Raw genomic sequence first — 10,691 nt, forward strand, 5'->3', positions numbered from 1 at the left:
AAGATGAAGCAGCAAATGTCAGGATTAGAAGAAGGCTTTTATTTGTAAGCCTTTGTTTTGATATTAAAATCTGACAGTGATATCAAAACCACTTGTGGTGATGTGCTGCCACCTGCTGTCTGCTTCCTGTCACCGCTCAGGCTGTCCATCTCCGAGAAGAGACTGCTGGGCCTCATCCGAAAAGTAACTCTATGATATGACCATGATCCATGATGAGGCTTCGATCATAGTCCTTTAGTCAGGTCAAGTCAGCATACTGGGGAAAACTGCAGATCCTTTGCCTGAATTCCTTCTACCCCTCAGAAAAAGGAAGCATCCACCGCCCACACAGCTGATTCTGAAACTCCTCAAAATTTAAAAAACAGAATCTGCTGGGTCCACTCTGGTCGGAGTCTGCTGTCTGAATCTACAGGCTGCAAATCATGTGGAGCTGAATGAGGACCCAAACGTAGATGACAATTGCAGGCATAACAAGTCGGCATAAGTTGAAACATTTATTAAGGCTAATTGTCATGGTAAAAGAAAAAACACCAACAAGTACCAAATAACCTAAACTGGGAAATAAAATAAAAAAGACACGTGACATGCGTAACAGGAAATAAGTCAGAGCGCTGGTTAGCGGTGTGTTCATTGTGCGTTTCCTGATCTACAGCAGCACTGTTACACCAAGAGCACAAAACAACTGAAGCAGCTTTCCCTGCTCACTGAAATCTCCAGAAACACAGGTGAGTCCTGCTGGTTAATCATCCCTCAATCTTTTGTACTTATACTGAATTTATCCTTGACTTTAAAGATGACTTAACATTTCCTGACACTTAAATTAAACACTTAAATTAAACTCCACACAGCTGCCTCAGCACCACAGCTGGCTCTATCAGGATGTCTAATGACACATATGAAATGACACCATTACAAATTTCTCACTGACTAAAGCTTAGGTGGGTCTTGGTGCCACATGATGTAATATTCATCCTTACACTTATATATGTGGTTTATAATGAACAGTCCGTCATTAGCACATCATTATATTCAGTGCTGTGTATTCAGTAATCCAATATTCAGTCATTCTTCTGCTGCACAAAAGCATTTCCTCCAAAAAATACTTGGTTATGTGAGCAGTCAACCTCAAACCTTTGCTCATCTGTGCTGAGCAAAGTTGCAGAAACTTTAGTGCTGGTGTTACAGCCACACTGCAAAATAAACTTGGGGGGGGGGCAGGTGTAAAAGACATGCAGTGCTTATTTATCACATGTTTCAAAAATGATCAAGAAAAAACAGAGGTGGGGGAGGAGGACCAGGCGGCTGAGCCAAATTAGAAAACTCAATAATAAAACAAAACTGGTCTACAGCGTCTCGAAAGGTCATGTCTACCTACAACAAGTTCAGTCAAAACGATACAGACGTGGCATCAACCGCATAGGGTAGTGTTTCTAACATGTGCCTGTCTATGTGCTTTATATGTATAGAGTACCCCAGAATTACCCTACACAACTGCCCACAATAAAGACACTACTAATACATAGAAAACATGTAACACAGGCTCAGAGAGAGAGAGAGAGAGAGAGCCAGGAGCTGCCCCCTTTGTAATAATCCCTGGTGAGTGATTGGTCGCCTGTGTCCAGATCAGCCAATACGCATGTACCAGTCAATTTTGAAAGGTCTAGCAGGTGGAGGCTCGAGGCGCTACACCTGGAAGACAAGAGAGTGACAGAACAACACCAGTTGAATATAAAACGAGTTTCTGAAAACTAAGGAGGAGCTCCTGATGAGATTCATATCAACAAATTTGATCCTCATGGCATGCAGGATCTGAGAAAACACCGAAATATTAAGTACTGTGCTGTTCTTATAAGAGACATGAACGGCTACACATTTAAAGTGTAATTTAATCCATTGAGCCCTGCTCTTTAAAAACTGACATAAAGTTTATGTTTACTTTAAAAACATGTTTATGCCATCTTCTGTTAGTACAGAACATGACGTCATGTGGTTGGTTGGTAGACTTACATTAGTTTATGTTAGCTAACTAGTGACAGAATCAATTACTCAGAGCAAAATAAGGAAACTAAAACTAAAAATCAGTTTACAGGGATCACTTTTGTGCTGAAACAGTGAGTTTGATGTTCAGAAGATATAGTGTCCACTTTCATTGCCCGTCTCTTTAGCAGTAAGTAGCAGAAACATTCAGGCCTAACTGAATTTAATTGACCAGAAGATGACATTTATCAAAATCTCAGAGAGATTTAGGGGATCTCAACATTATATTTAAAATTAGTTTGACTTTTGATTTACCTAAAATAATATGAAGGTGTATCCTATTAAAGAGAGATTTTAATGAAGGGGATATATTTTTCAGCTCCAGAAACATGAATGAACCACTAAATGTGACAGATGGCCAGACCTGTGATTATGTCAACACATCAGTCAACTCTTTCTTTATGCTGGTCTACAGTCTGGTCTTTCTGGTGAGTTTTAAATCGTCAGATTGTGCTCTGATGGAAATGAGGTTCTCTGTGCATCTACCAAAGTCCTGTCGTCCTCATCCTCTCTGTGTCACTTCAGGTGGGTTTACCCCTCAATGGCTTCATCATGAAGTTTTACTTTTGTGGAGCTCAGCAGCAGGCATCAAGCAGCTTGATGGTCTACCTGAAGAACCTGACAGCTGCTGACTTCCTGCTTTGCCTCTCTCTGCCACTGCGCATCAGCCACTATGCTAGCAGCTCTCTCATCATTCAGCTGCTCTACTGCAGCTTTGGGGCTTCTGCTTTCTTCCTCAACATGTACGCCAGCATCATATTTATGGGGTCCATTGCTGCTGACAGGTAAGGAACCCATTAAAACCAGAATAAAGGGTTAGTTAGGAACCTTGTGCTTCAGATCAAAGTGTAGAAATCTCCTTTGAACTTAATAATTCAGATCTGGCACCTCTGTAACAGCTTAATGAAGTTGCCTGCCTCCTGTCTCTTCTCTCTAGGTATCTGAAAATTGTTCATACTTCACAAATGCACATGCTGCAGACAGTACAAGCAGCAAACATCATCTCCATGGTCACCTGGATTGTTCTCCTAGTTCCTGCCATCACCTACACCATCCTGTTTTTCATCACCCAAGAACCTCGGAGTTCTACCCTGAGCCGCTGTGGTTCCCTCTTTAGTGCATCAGTCAGCCTGGTCTTCAAAATAATTCACATCAGCTGCACCATCATCTTTCTCGTGGTCTTCATAGCCATGGTCTTCTTCTACTACAGCACCTCCCGCAGGGTGTTGCAGGCACAGCAGAGGCAGCTGGCCTCCTCTGGCTCTGAGAAGCTGGTGAAGTCTCGCAGGAACATGTTGGTGCTGGTCAGCATCTTCTGTGTTTGTTTTGTCCCCTACCACCTGGTTCGACTTCCCGCCACTTTTCTTTTGAACAGCTGTTCTGTGGGTCCAGTGTTGTTCTACCTGAAGGAGGCTGCCACCATGGTGTCAGTTTTCAATGTCTGCCTGGACCCTCTTGTTTACTTTTTCCTCAGTAAGACTCTTTCGGGCTCAAGTGAGAAAGGCGTCCAGGAGAGCCAACATTCAACAAACGAACAAGCAACAGGTCAAATTGGTGAGCTGTGAGGAAAACAACGCACTTTATTAAATGTATGAAATGTGAGTTTTATTTTGTCTAAAATACTGTTTTAATATTTACACATGTCTGGATGACTGCGTCACTTTTTAGCAGTAATTTATTTTTGATAACAAAAAAATTAAATATAGCTAATATCTTCATTTCTTTTCCTGATAAAACAAAATCCAGCATTCACAACCGTTTTTTGCTTTTACTGACATCTTATTTCTCAGTTTTGTTAATAAGAAATAAGAAATGTATAAATAAGGATAAAATGAGAGTTGATGTGTTCACATGTTAAACTGGTGCTTTACGCTTTCAGTTTCCTCAGTCTGTGAGCTGCTCCAGACTCATTCACCTTGCTTCAGAAAAGCCTGTGTCAACATTTTATGCATTATAAGTGCCCGAGGTTAGAACAGGTATTAAAGGATTCTGGTTGTTTTGATTTTCATCATCTGAGCAACTGAAACCAAAGCTTCTCTCCATCCATCCAACCCTCCATTCGCTTCCGCTTCCGCTTATCCTTTTCAGGGTCGCAGGGGGCGCTGGAGCCTATCCCAGCTGCCATAGGGCGAGAGGCGGGGTACACCCTGGACAGGTCGCCAGTCTGTCGCAGGGCCAACACACAGGGACAGACAACCATTCGCACTCACATTCACACCTATGGGCAATTTGGATAACTTATTCCCACAAGCTGCATGTCTTTGGACTGTGGGAGGAAGCCGGAGTACCCAGAGAGAACCCACGCAAACACGGGGAGAACATGCAAACTCCACACAGAAAGACCCTGGCCTGATGGTGGAATTGAACTCAGGACCTTCTTGCTGTGCGGCAACAGTGCTAACCACCGTGCTCTCTTTTTATGAATATAAACCACAAAGCTCAAAAGTAACTGCATCATTCCACTGCACACATGCGTTACCTTTTAACCTTTCTGCTTTCCGCCTCACACTAAAAAGTGACAGCTGGCTAGCTGATACTTTTGTGTTTGATCAAATCAGCTCAGCAGTCTGTTACTCCTCTGGTTCAAATTCTTCTCATCTCCATAAGGCATTTTCTTTTTTTAATATTTCATAGTAGCTGCTATTACTAACGATCTTTTTAAAGAGAAGAAAACTAAGTGTTAATACAATTAAAACCTGGTTTGTGACACATTTTGTTTCTCTTGGAGTTCACTTGGAGGTGCATCATACAAGGCTAAGAACTCAAGAAGACAAAGTGTGGTGGAGCGCGGTCTTCGGTGCGACTGTGGGGATGGCAGACGCACCAGAGCGGCATCTACAATCACACATTGCTGGCATAGATAGACTGAACTAGGTCTTGTCACTGCTGTTGTTGGTGTGTGCTTGGCTGTGAGCGGAAAAACTGCAGTTGTCTGTCTGAAACAGCAGCTGTAAATAAAAATGTTTGCTGAAAAGAATTAAAATGTGTTAAGGTCTGTCGTGGATCTTTCGCACAGAGATTTTGCCACAGTGCCCCCAAGACTCTGGATCTCACCCATCTGGTCTGAGGTGTGTGGACTTAAGGATCTCTTTTATAAAAGCAAAAATGGACATTTTCAAACTTCCTTTAAGCAAACTTCTTGTTCTGATGTTCTATCATTGTTGTTGTTGTTGTTGTAAATTATGAAATTTATTGTTAAAGGTGCCATGCAAATACAGTTTACATTTACATTGGGATTTTTAAAATTACAATACAAAAATGTACTCACTTTTATTTATTCATATAAATAATTATAATGGCCTGACATACAGCTGAATAAACTTTTTACTTAGAGGAGTGGTTTGTGTTAAATGTGCAGGTGTTTGAAATGACTGCGAAAGTATTAATAGATTCAAATGGTGTTAGTTGACCACAGTGTTGGGTTTGCAATGCGTGTGCAGACATTTGAAACAACCTTAAAAATATTAATAGAAAGATATACTGGTCATAAAATAATTTTTTAAATTAATGGATTTAAATAGAGAAGCAGAGCCTTCAGTTTTCAGGCCCCTCTTCTGTGGAACCAGCTTCCAGTTTGGATTCGGGAGACAGACACTATCTCTACTTTCAAGATTAGGCTTAAAACTTTCCTTTTTGCTAAAGCATATAGTTAGGGCTGGACCAGGTGACCCTGAACCCTCCCTTAGTTATGCTGCAATAGACATAGGCTGCCGGGGATTCCCATGATGCATTGAGTTTTTCCTTTCCAGTCACCTTTCTCACTCACTATGTGTTAATAGAGGTGACCACGATGGTGGCAGTTTTCAATATCTGTTGTTTACCTTTTATTTACTTTTTCCTCAGTGAGACTTTTTGGTCCCAGGTGAGGATGGTGTCCTGAAACGGAACATTCAACAAGGGAACGAGCAGGAAGGAGCAGCTGTACATTGCTAGAATAGAATACAATAGAATAATCCTTTAATTGTCCCACAAGGGGGAATTTGAATGTAACAGCAGCAAGAAAGACACATATAAAAACAAACAGCACACAAGACACACACTGTTAAAAAAAAAATCCTATAAAACAGTAATATTCCGGCAGCTGGGGCGCCAAAGTTATATCAGAAAATAACAGAAAATAACTTTCTCATAAAAATACGGTTATTTTCAGTAATGACAATACAGTTTGTTGCCCTAATTTTACATGGGATTTTGCCTTTTTCAAGTGCTTTTAAACATTAAATTAGAAACAAATTAATGTGATTAAACAATGAAATTACCTACAAACAAGGTCAATGAATGTGGCAATATGAATAATAATACTTAAATGTACAGAAATATACAGTTAGTTTAAATAATAATGGATTGCATGCCCTGGGACAGACTGATAGAGGCGAGGCTGCCATATCGCACCATCGGCCTCTCTGGCCATCGCCAGTAGGTGAAGTGTCTTGACCAAGGACACAATGACCGAGAGTGTCCAAGCCAACCTTCTGATTACACGGCGAACTGCCAACTCTTGAGCCACGATCACCCTGAATCTTCATGAAGTCAGGCTGAGCCATTGTAAGGGGTCTGAGGTCATCCTTGGCCATCTGACCTCAGGAAGTCATATGATAGGGTGGGGCCAGGTTTCACAATGAGCTCACCCGAAACCCTGGCTGATTGTGACCCACACCCACTTTCACACCTTGGCTCATCTGATTAGGTAGAGGATCATCAGGGGGTCCTTTGTCTCTCTTTGGGGGGGATACTCCCACTGGGTTTAAATCTGGAACTCTCCACCATTTGACCCTAGAACTGAAGAAGCTTCTCGGATGAGAGGTGAAACATCTTCAAGCAACTTAAAGAAGTCCAGACGCTTTTCTTTCCAAGCTCCTTAGAGACGCTATAGTGAGATTTTTCATTCATTTTTCGTTAACACTGAACATTAAATCTTAGTGTAACACCTGGGAGATCAACCACACTGATCATTTTATTGGAGCTCAAACTCTCAGTCATGCCTCCATGTTGGTTGGGAACTGCAGAAACCCTTGCATTTGAACCCTTAAATGTCATTCATTACTTTATGACTTAATCAACTGTTTGGAACTCTCACTTAGTGTTGGCTCTCTTCGTGGTATTGTATCACTTCCTGTTCATGTTACAGTGCACTGTGCTGTTTTGTGTAGCTTTTGTGTGTACCTGTTAAAAACACTCTCAATTGAAATTAACTGCCATTTATATTCACAGTATTTTTGTCTTTTATTTTAATCTTTAGAAATTTGCTAGCTTAACTTAGTAATAAATTTATCTGTATTAAATGCAGCCTATTTGCAGCCAGGATCACTGAATTGGCTCAGAAACCTGGTAAATCCTGTAGGTAGCCTGTAGTTGGTAACTTTGCCACCATTAGCTTTCTCCCAGCAGAAACCAGGCTGGCTGGGTGATGGTGAGGAGGAGCTGAGTCCTAATTGGTAGCCCCCGATTCACTTCACCAGGTTTATGTGTCTAATCATTTTTCCCCACTCTGCGACACACACACTGAGGAACAACCTCTTGTTACTGTGATTCTATTTTAAGAAACATGAAGTGAGAGACATCAGCACCCATCACCAATTGTCTTCCAGAGCAGGCGACACCTAATAGAAACCTGAAACTACTGGCTCTGGATAAATGTAGATGTAGGACAATAACTCCTGCTGGCAGTAATGACACCCAGTTACCTCAATCGGAGTAGCTATTCATGGTTATGTGCTGGGATCAATGTCATTTACATTATTTATGCTTCTGCAGTATCATTAGAAGGCAAAGAATATACTGTTGTCCTTTTCTTCCTCTTTATAAAACATCTCTTGTACAATGTGGCACCCTGAGTATTTTGAGCATTAAGAACAAGTCTCAGATGTGTTCCTTATGTGTTCGTGCCCCCCCATCATCTTTTTTTGCTATTTGTTGTGACAATAGTTTGCATCATAACACAGAGCGAAAAGCTCATTTGCTCCCACCTGATGTGTTGTTAGGGCGATATTTAGTTTCGCCAGTAGGTGGCAGTGGCGGCTCAGCCAAACGGGTAACTGGCAAAATAATCCCTCACAAAAGTAACGCAGGCCAGTTATTACAATGGAAGCTGCCAGTAACACTGAACTGTTTTACTGTGTTTCAGGTGAGAGCGATATACAAGCACTACATACATTTATGTAAAGTTGATGCTTAATTAACACTTTTGGAGTGTAATTCTTGTTTTTATGGTGTTTATTGTGAGCAAATAAGGTTATCTGTGGGTAATGCTAGTAACGTTTGTGCGCTAGCTAAGCGATGTTAGCCTCCTGCATCAATCTCTGTAACTGTGTTGTTACATCAGTAATGTGAAAGGGAAACTGTTAGCTGGTTTCAGTTAAAGTTATAGGAAATGTTATGTTGTCTGTTGTTTACTGGTCATTTTCGCTGTGTGTTAAGGGCTGATTAATACATGGCCATTACACATAACGCTATAAAGTAACGCAGGCCAGTTATTACAATGGAAGCTGCCAGTAACACTGAACTGTTTTACTGTGTTTCAGCGCAATAAACCTTCATGTGCACCTGAATGAACCCTGTCGTCCTTCAGTGTGTAACAACAACATATCCGATTTCCTTCCACGTGTGCAAAAAGCCGTACATCTCTAACTTTCTCTTCAAATTGTTCAATCTGAGCTATCCTTCTGTAGAACTGAGACCCAGTTATGAAGACTTGGGATCTATGGCATTGGTCTCATGTGACTCAAAAAGCAGAAGAGACCAGCTGTGTCGGGTATGCCAACTAAATCCTGCAGGTGGTGCTGCAGTAGAAGAGATATGAGGACCAACATAAAGCTGATGGTGCAGCTGGCATGAATGGTTTTGATGAGCAGGCTGACTGATGCAGTTAAAAGATAATTCAAAAGCACTAGAGAAGAATGTTTTAAAACCATACTAGCCCCAAAGTTTAGAAAATAATTAATGATTAATTAATAAAAAATGCCTCCCCCACCCCTCCCCCCAAAACAGATCCCAGTAAATATGTTTACTTTAGATCACAGACAGAGTTTCAGATGAAGAACCTAAAATCAACTCGAACCATGGAGGTGGAAATGCTTTGCTTTGTTGCTTTTGAAAGATTTGAGCCTGTGGATTGTCCATGTAGTCAAAGAGTGACAGCACAAGGTGATGTGAGATAACCTGATAAAAAAAAATGCAGACATGTAAACTAATTAATATACATTACCGGTCAAAACCTTGGACACACCTTCTCATTTTTTTGGTTTTCTGTATCTTCATGACCATTTACACTGAAAATCCTCAATGAAGGCATCAAAACTATGAATGAACATATATGGAATTATGTAATAAACAAAAAAGTGTGAAATAACTCAAATAAAATATGTTTTATATTTTAGATTCTTCAAAATAGCCACCCTTTGCTTTGATTACTGCTTTGCACACTCTTAACATTCTCTCCATGACCTTCATTATTTAGTCACCTGAAATGGTTTTCCAACAGTCTGGAAGGAATTCACAGAGATGCTGAGCACTTGTTGGCCCTTTTGTCTTAACTCTGCAATCCATCTCATCCCAAACCATCTCAACTGGGTTTATGTCAGGCAACTGTGGAGGCCAGGCCATCTGGTGCAGCACTCCATCACTCTCCTTCTTGTTCAAATAGCCCTTACATAACCTAGAGGTGTGCTTGGCATCATTGCCCTGTTGACAAAATAAATGATGGTCCCATTCACCTCCGCAAATCGCTACCTTATCGTGGTGGAGGTGTTTGTATGTCCCAGGGATCCCAGGGGCTATGTTGTCCGGGGGCTTCTCCTGCCTGGTAGGGTCTCCCATGGCAAATTGGTCCTGGGTGAGGGACCAGTCAAGGAGTGATTCGGAAGACCCCTATGAGAAGAACACCTAGGGAACAGTTCACCCAGCCTGGGATAGGGTTACTGGGGCCCCGCCAGAGCCAGGGAGAGTCTGGTGCCCTTAGTCCATGGGAGCCAGCCAGGTACAGCCCGAAAAAGGGACATGGGTCCACCTTCCTGCAGGGCTACCACCTGCAGGAGGGCCTGTAGGGGTTGGGTGCATTGTGAGCTGGGTGGTGGCTAGGAGCGGAGGCCCTGGCGGACTGATCCCTGCTTATCAAGACTTGCAATTGGGACATGAATGTCACCTCTCTGGTGGGGAAGGAGCCCAAGTTAGTGCGTGAGGTTGAGAGGTACTGGCTAGATATAGTCGGGCTAACCACACCGTACGCTTGGGCTCTGGAACCAGTCTCCTGGAAAGGGGTTGGACTCAGTCTGAAGTTGACCCTGGTGAGTGGTGGTTGGCTGGGGTGGGTATCCTGGTATCCCTTCGGCTTGCTGCCTGTACGTTGGAGTTTCTCCCAGTGGACGAGAGGGTTTGTTCCCTGTGCCTTCAGGTTGAGGAATAGGTCCGGACTGTCGTCTGCGCTTATTCACCACAATACCCAGCCTTCTTGGAGTTCCTTGGCCGGGTGCTGGAGAGTGCCTGCCTGGGGACTCTGTTGTCCTACTGGGAGACTTCAGTGCTCATGTGAGAAACGACAGTGAGACCTGGAGGATCGTGATGGGTGGAACGGCCTCCTGGATCTTTTATTTTTGGACTTCTGTGCAAACCATGGTTTGGCCATATGGACACCATGTTCGAACATAAGAGTGCCCATA

The 10,691-nt window shown here is 42.4% G+C and overlaps 1 protein-coding gene across 1 annotated transcript; it reads left to right on the plus strand.

Moving 5' to 3' along the window:
• Positions 1–647: 647 nt before the first annotated feature.
• LOC116318364 (P2Y purinoceptor 14-like) lies at positions 648–9,922 on the plus strand. Its single transcript, XM_031737351.2, has 5 exons — positions 648–725; positions 2,357–2,465; positions 2,563–2,822; positions 2,975–3,531; positions 9,798–9,922. Exons 2-5 carry the CDS (start codon positions 2,367–2,369, stop codon positions 9,920–9,922), a joined length of 1,041 nt encoding a protein of 346 aa, XP_031593211.2. The 5' UTR covers positions 648–725; positions 2,357–2,366.
• Positions 9,923–10,691: the final 769 nt, after the last annotated feature.

The sequence above is a fragment of the Oreochromis aureus genome, linkage group 3, assembly GCF_013358895.1.
Source record: "Oreochromis aureus strain Israel breed Guangdong linkage group 3, ZZ_aureus, whole genome shotgun sequence".
Taxonomy (NCBI): Eukaryota; Metazoa; Chordata; class Actinopteri; order Cichliformes; family Cichlidae; genus Oreochromis; species Oreochromis aureus.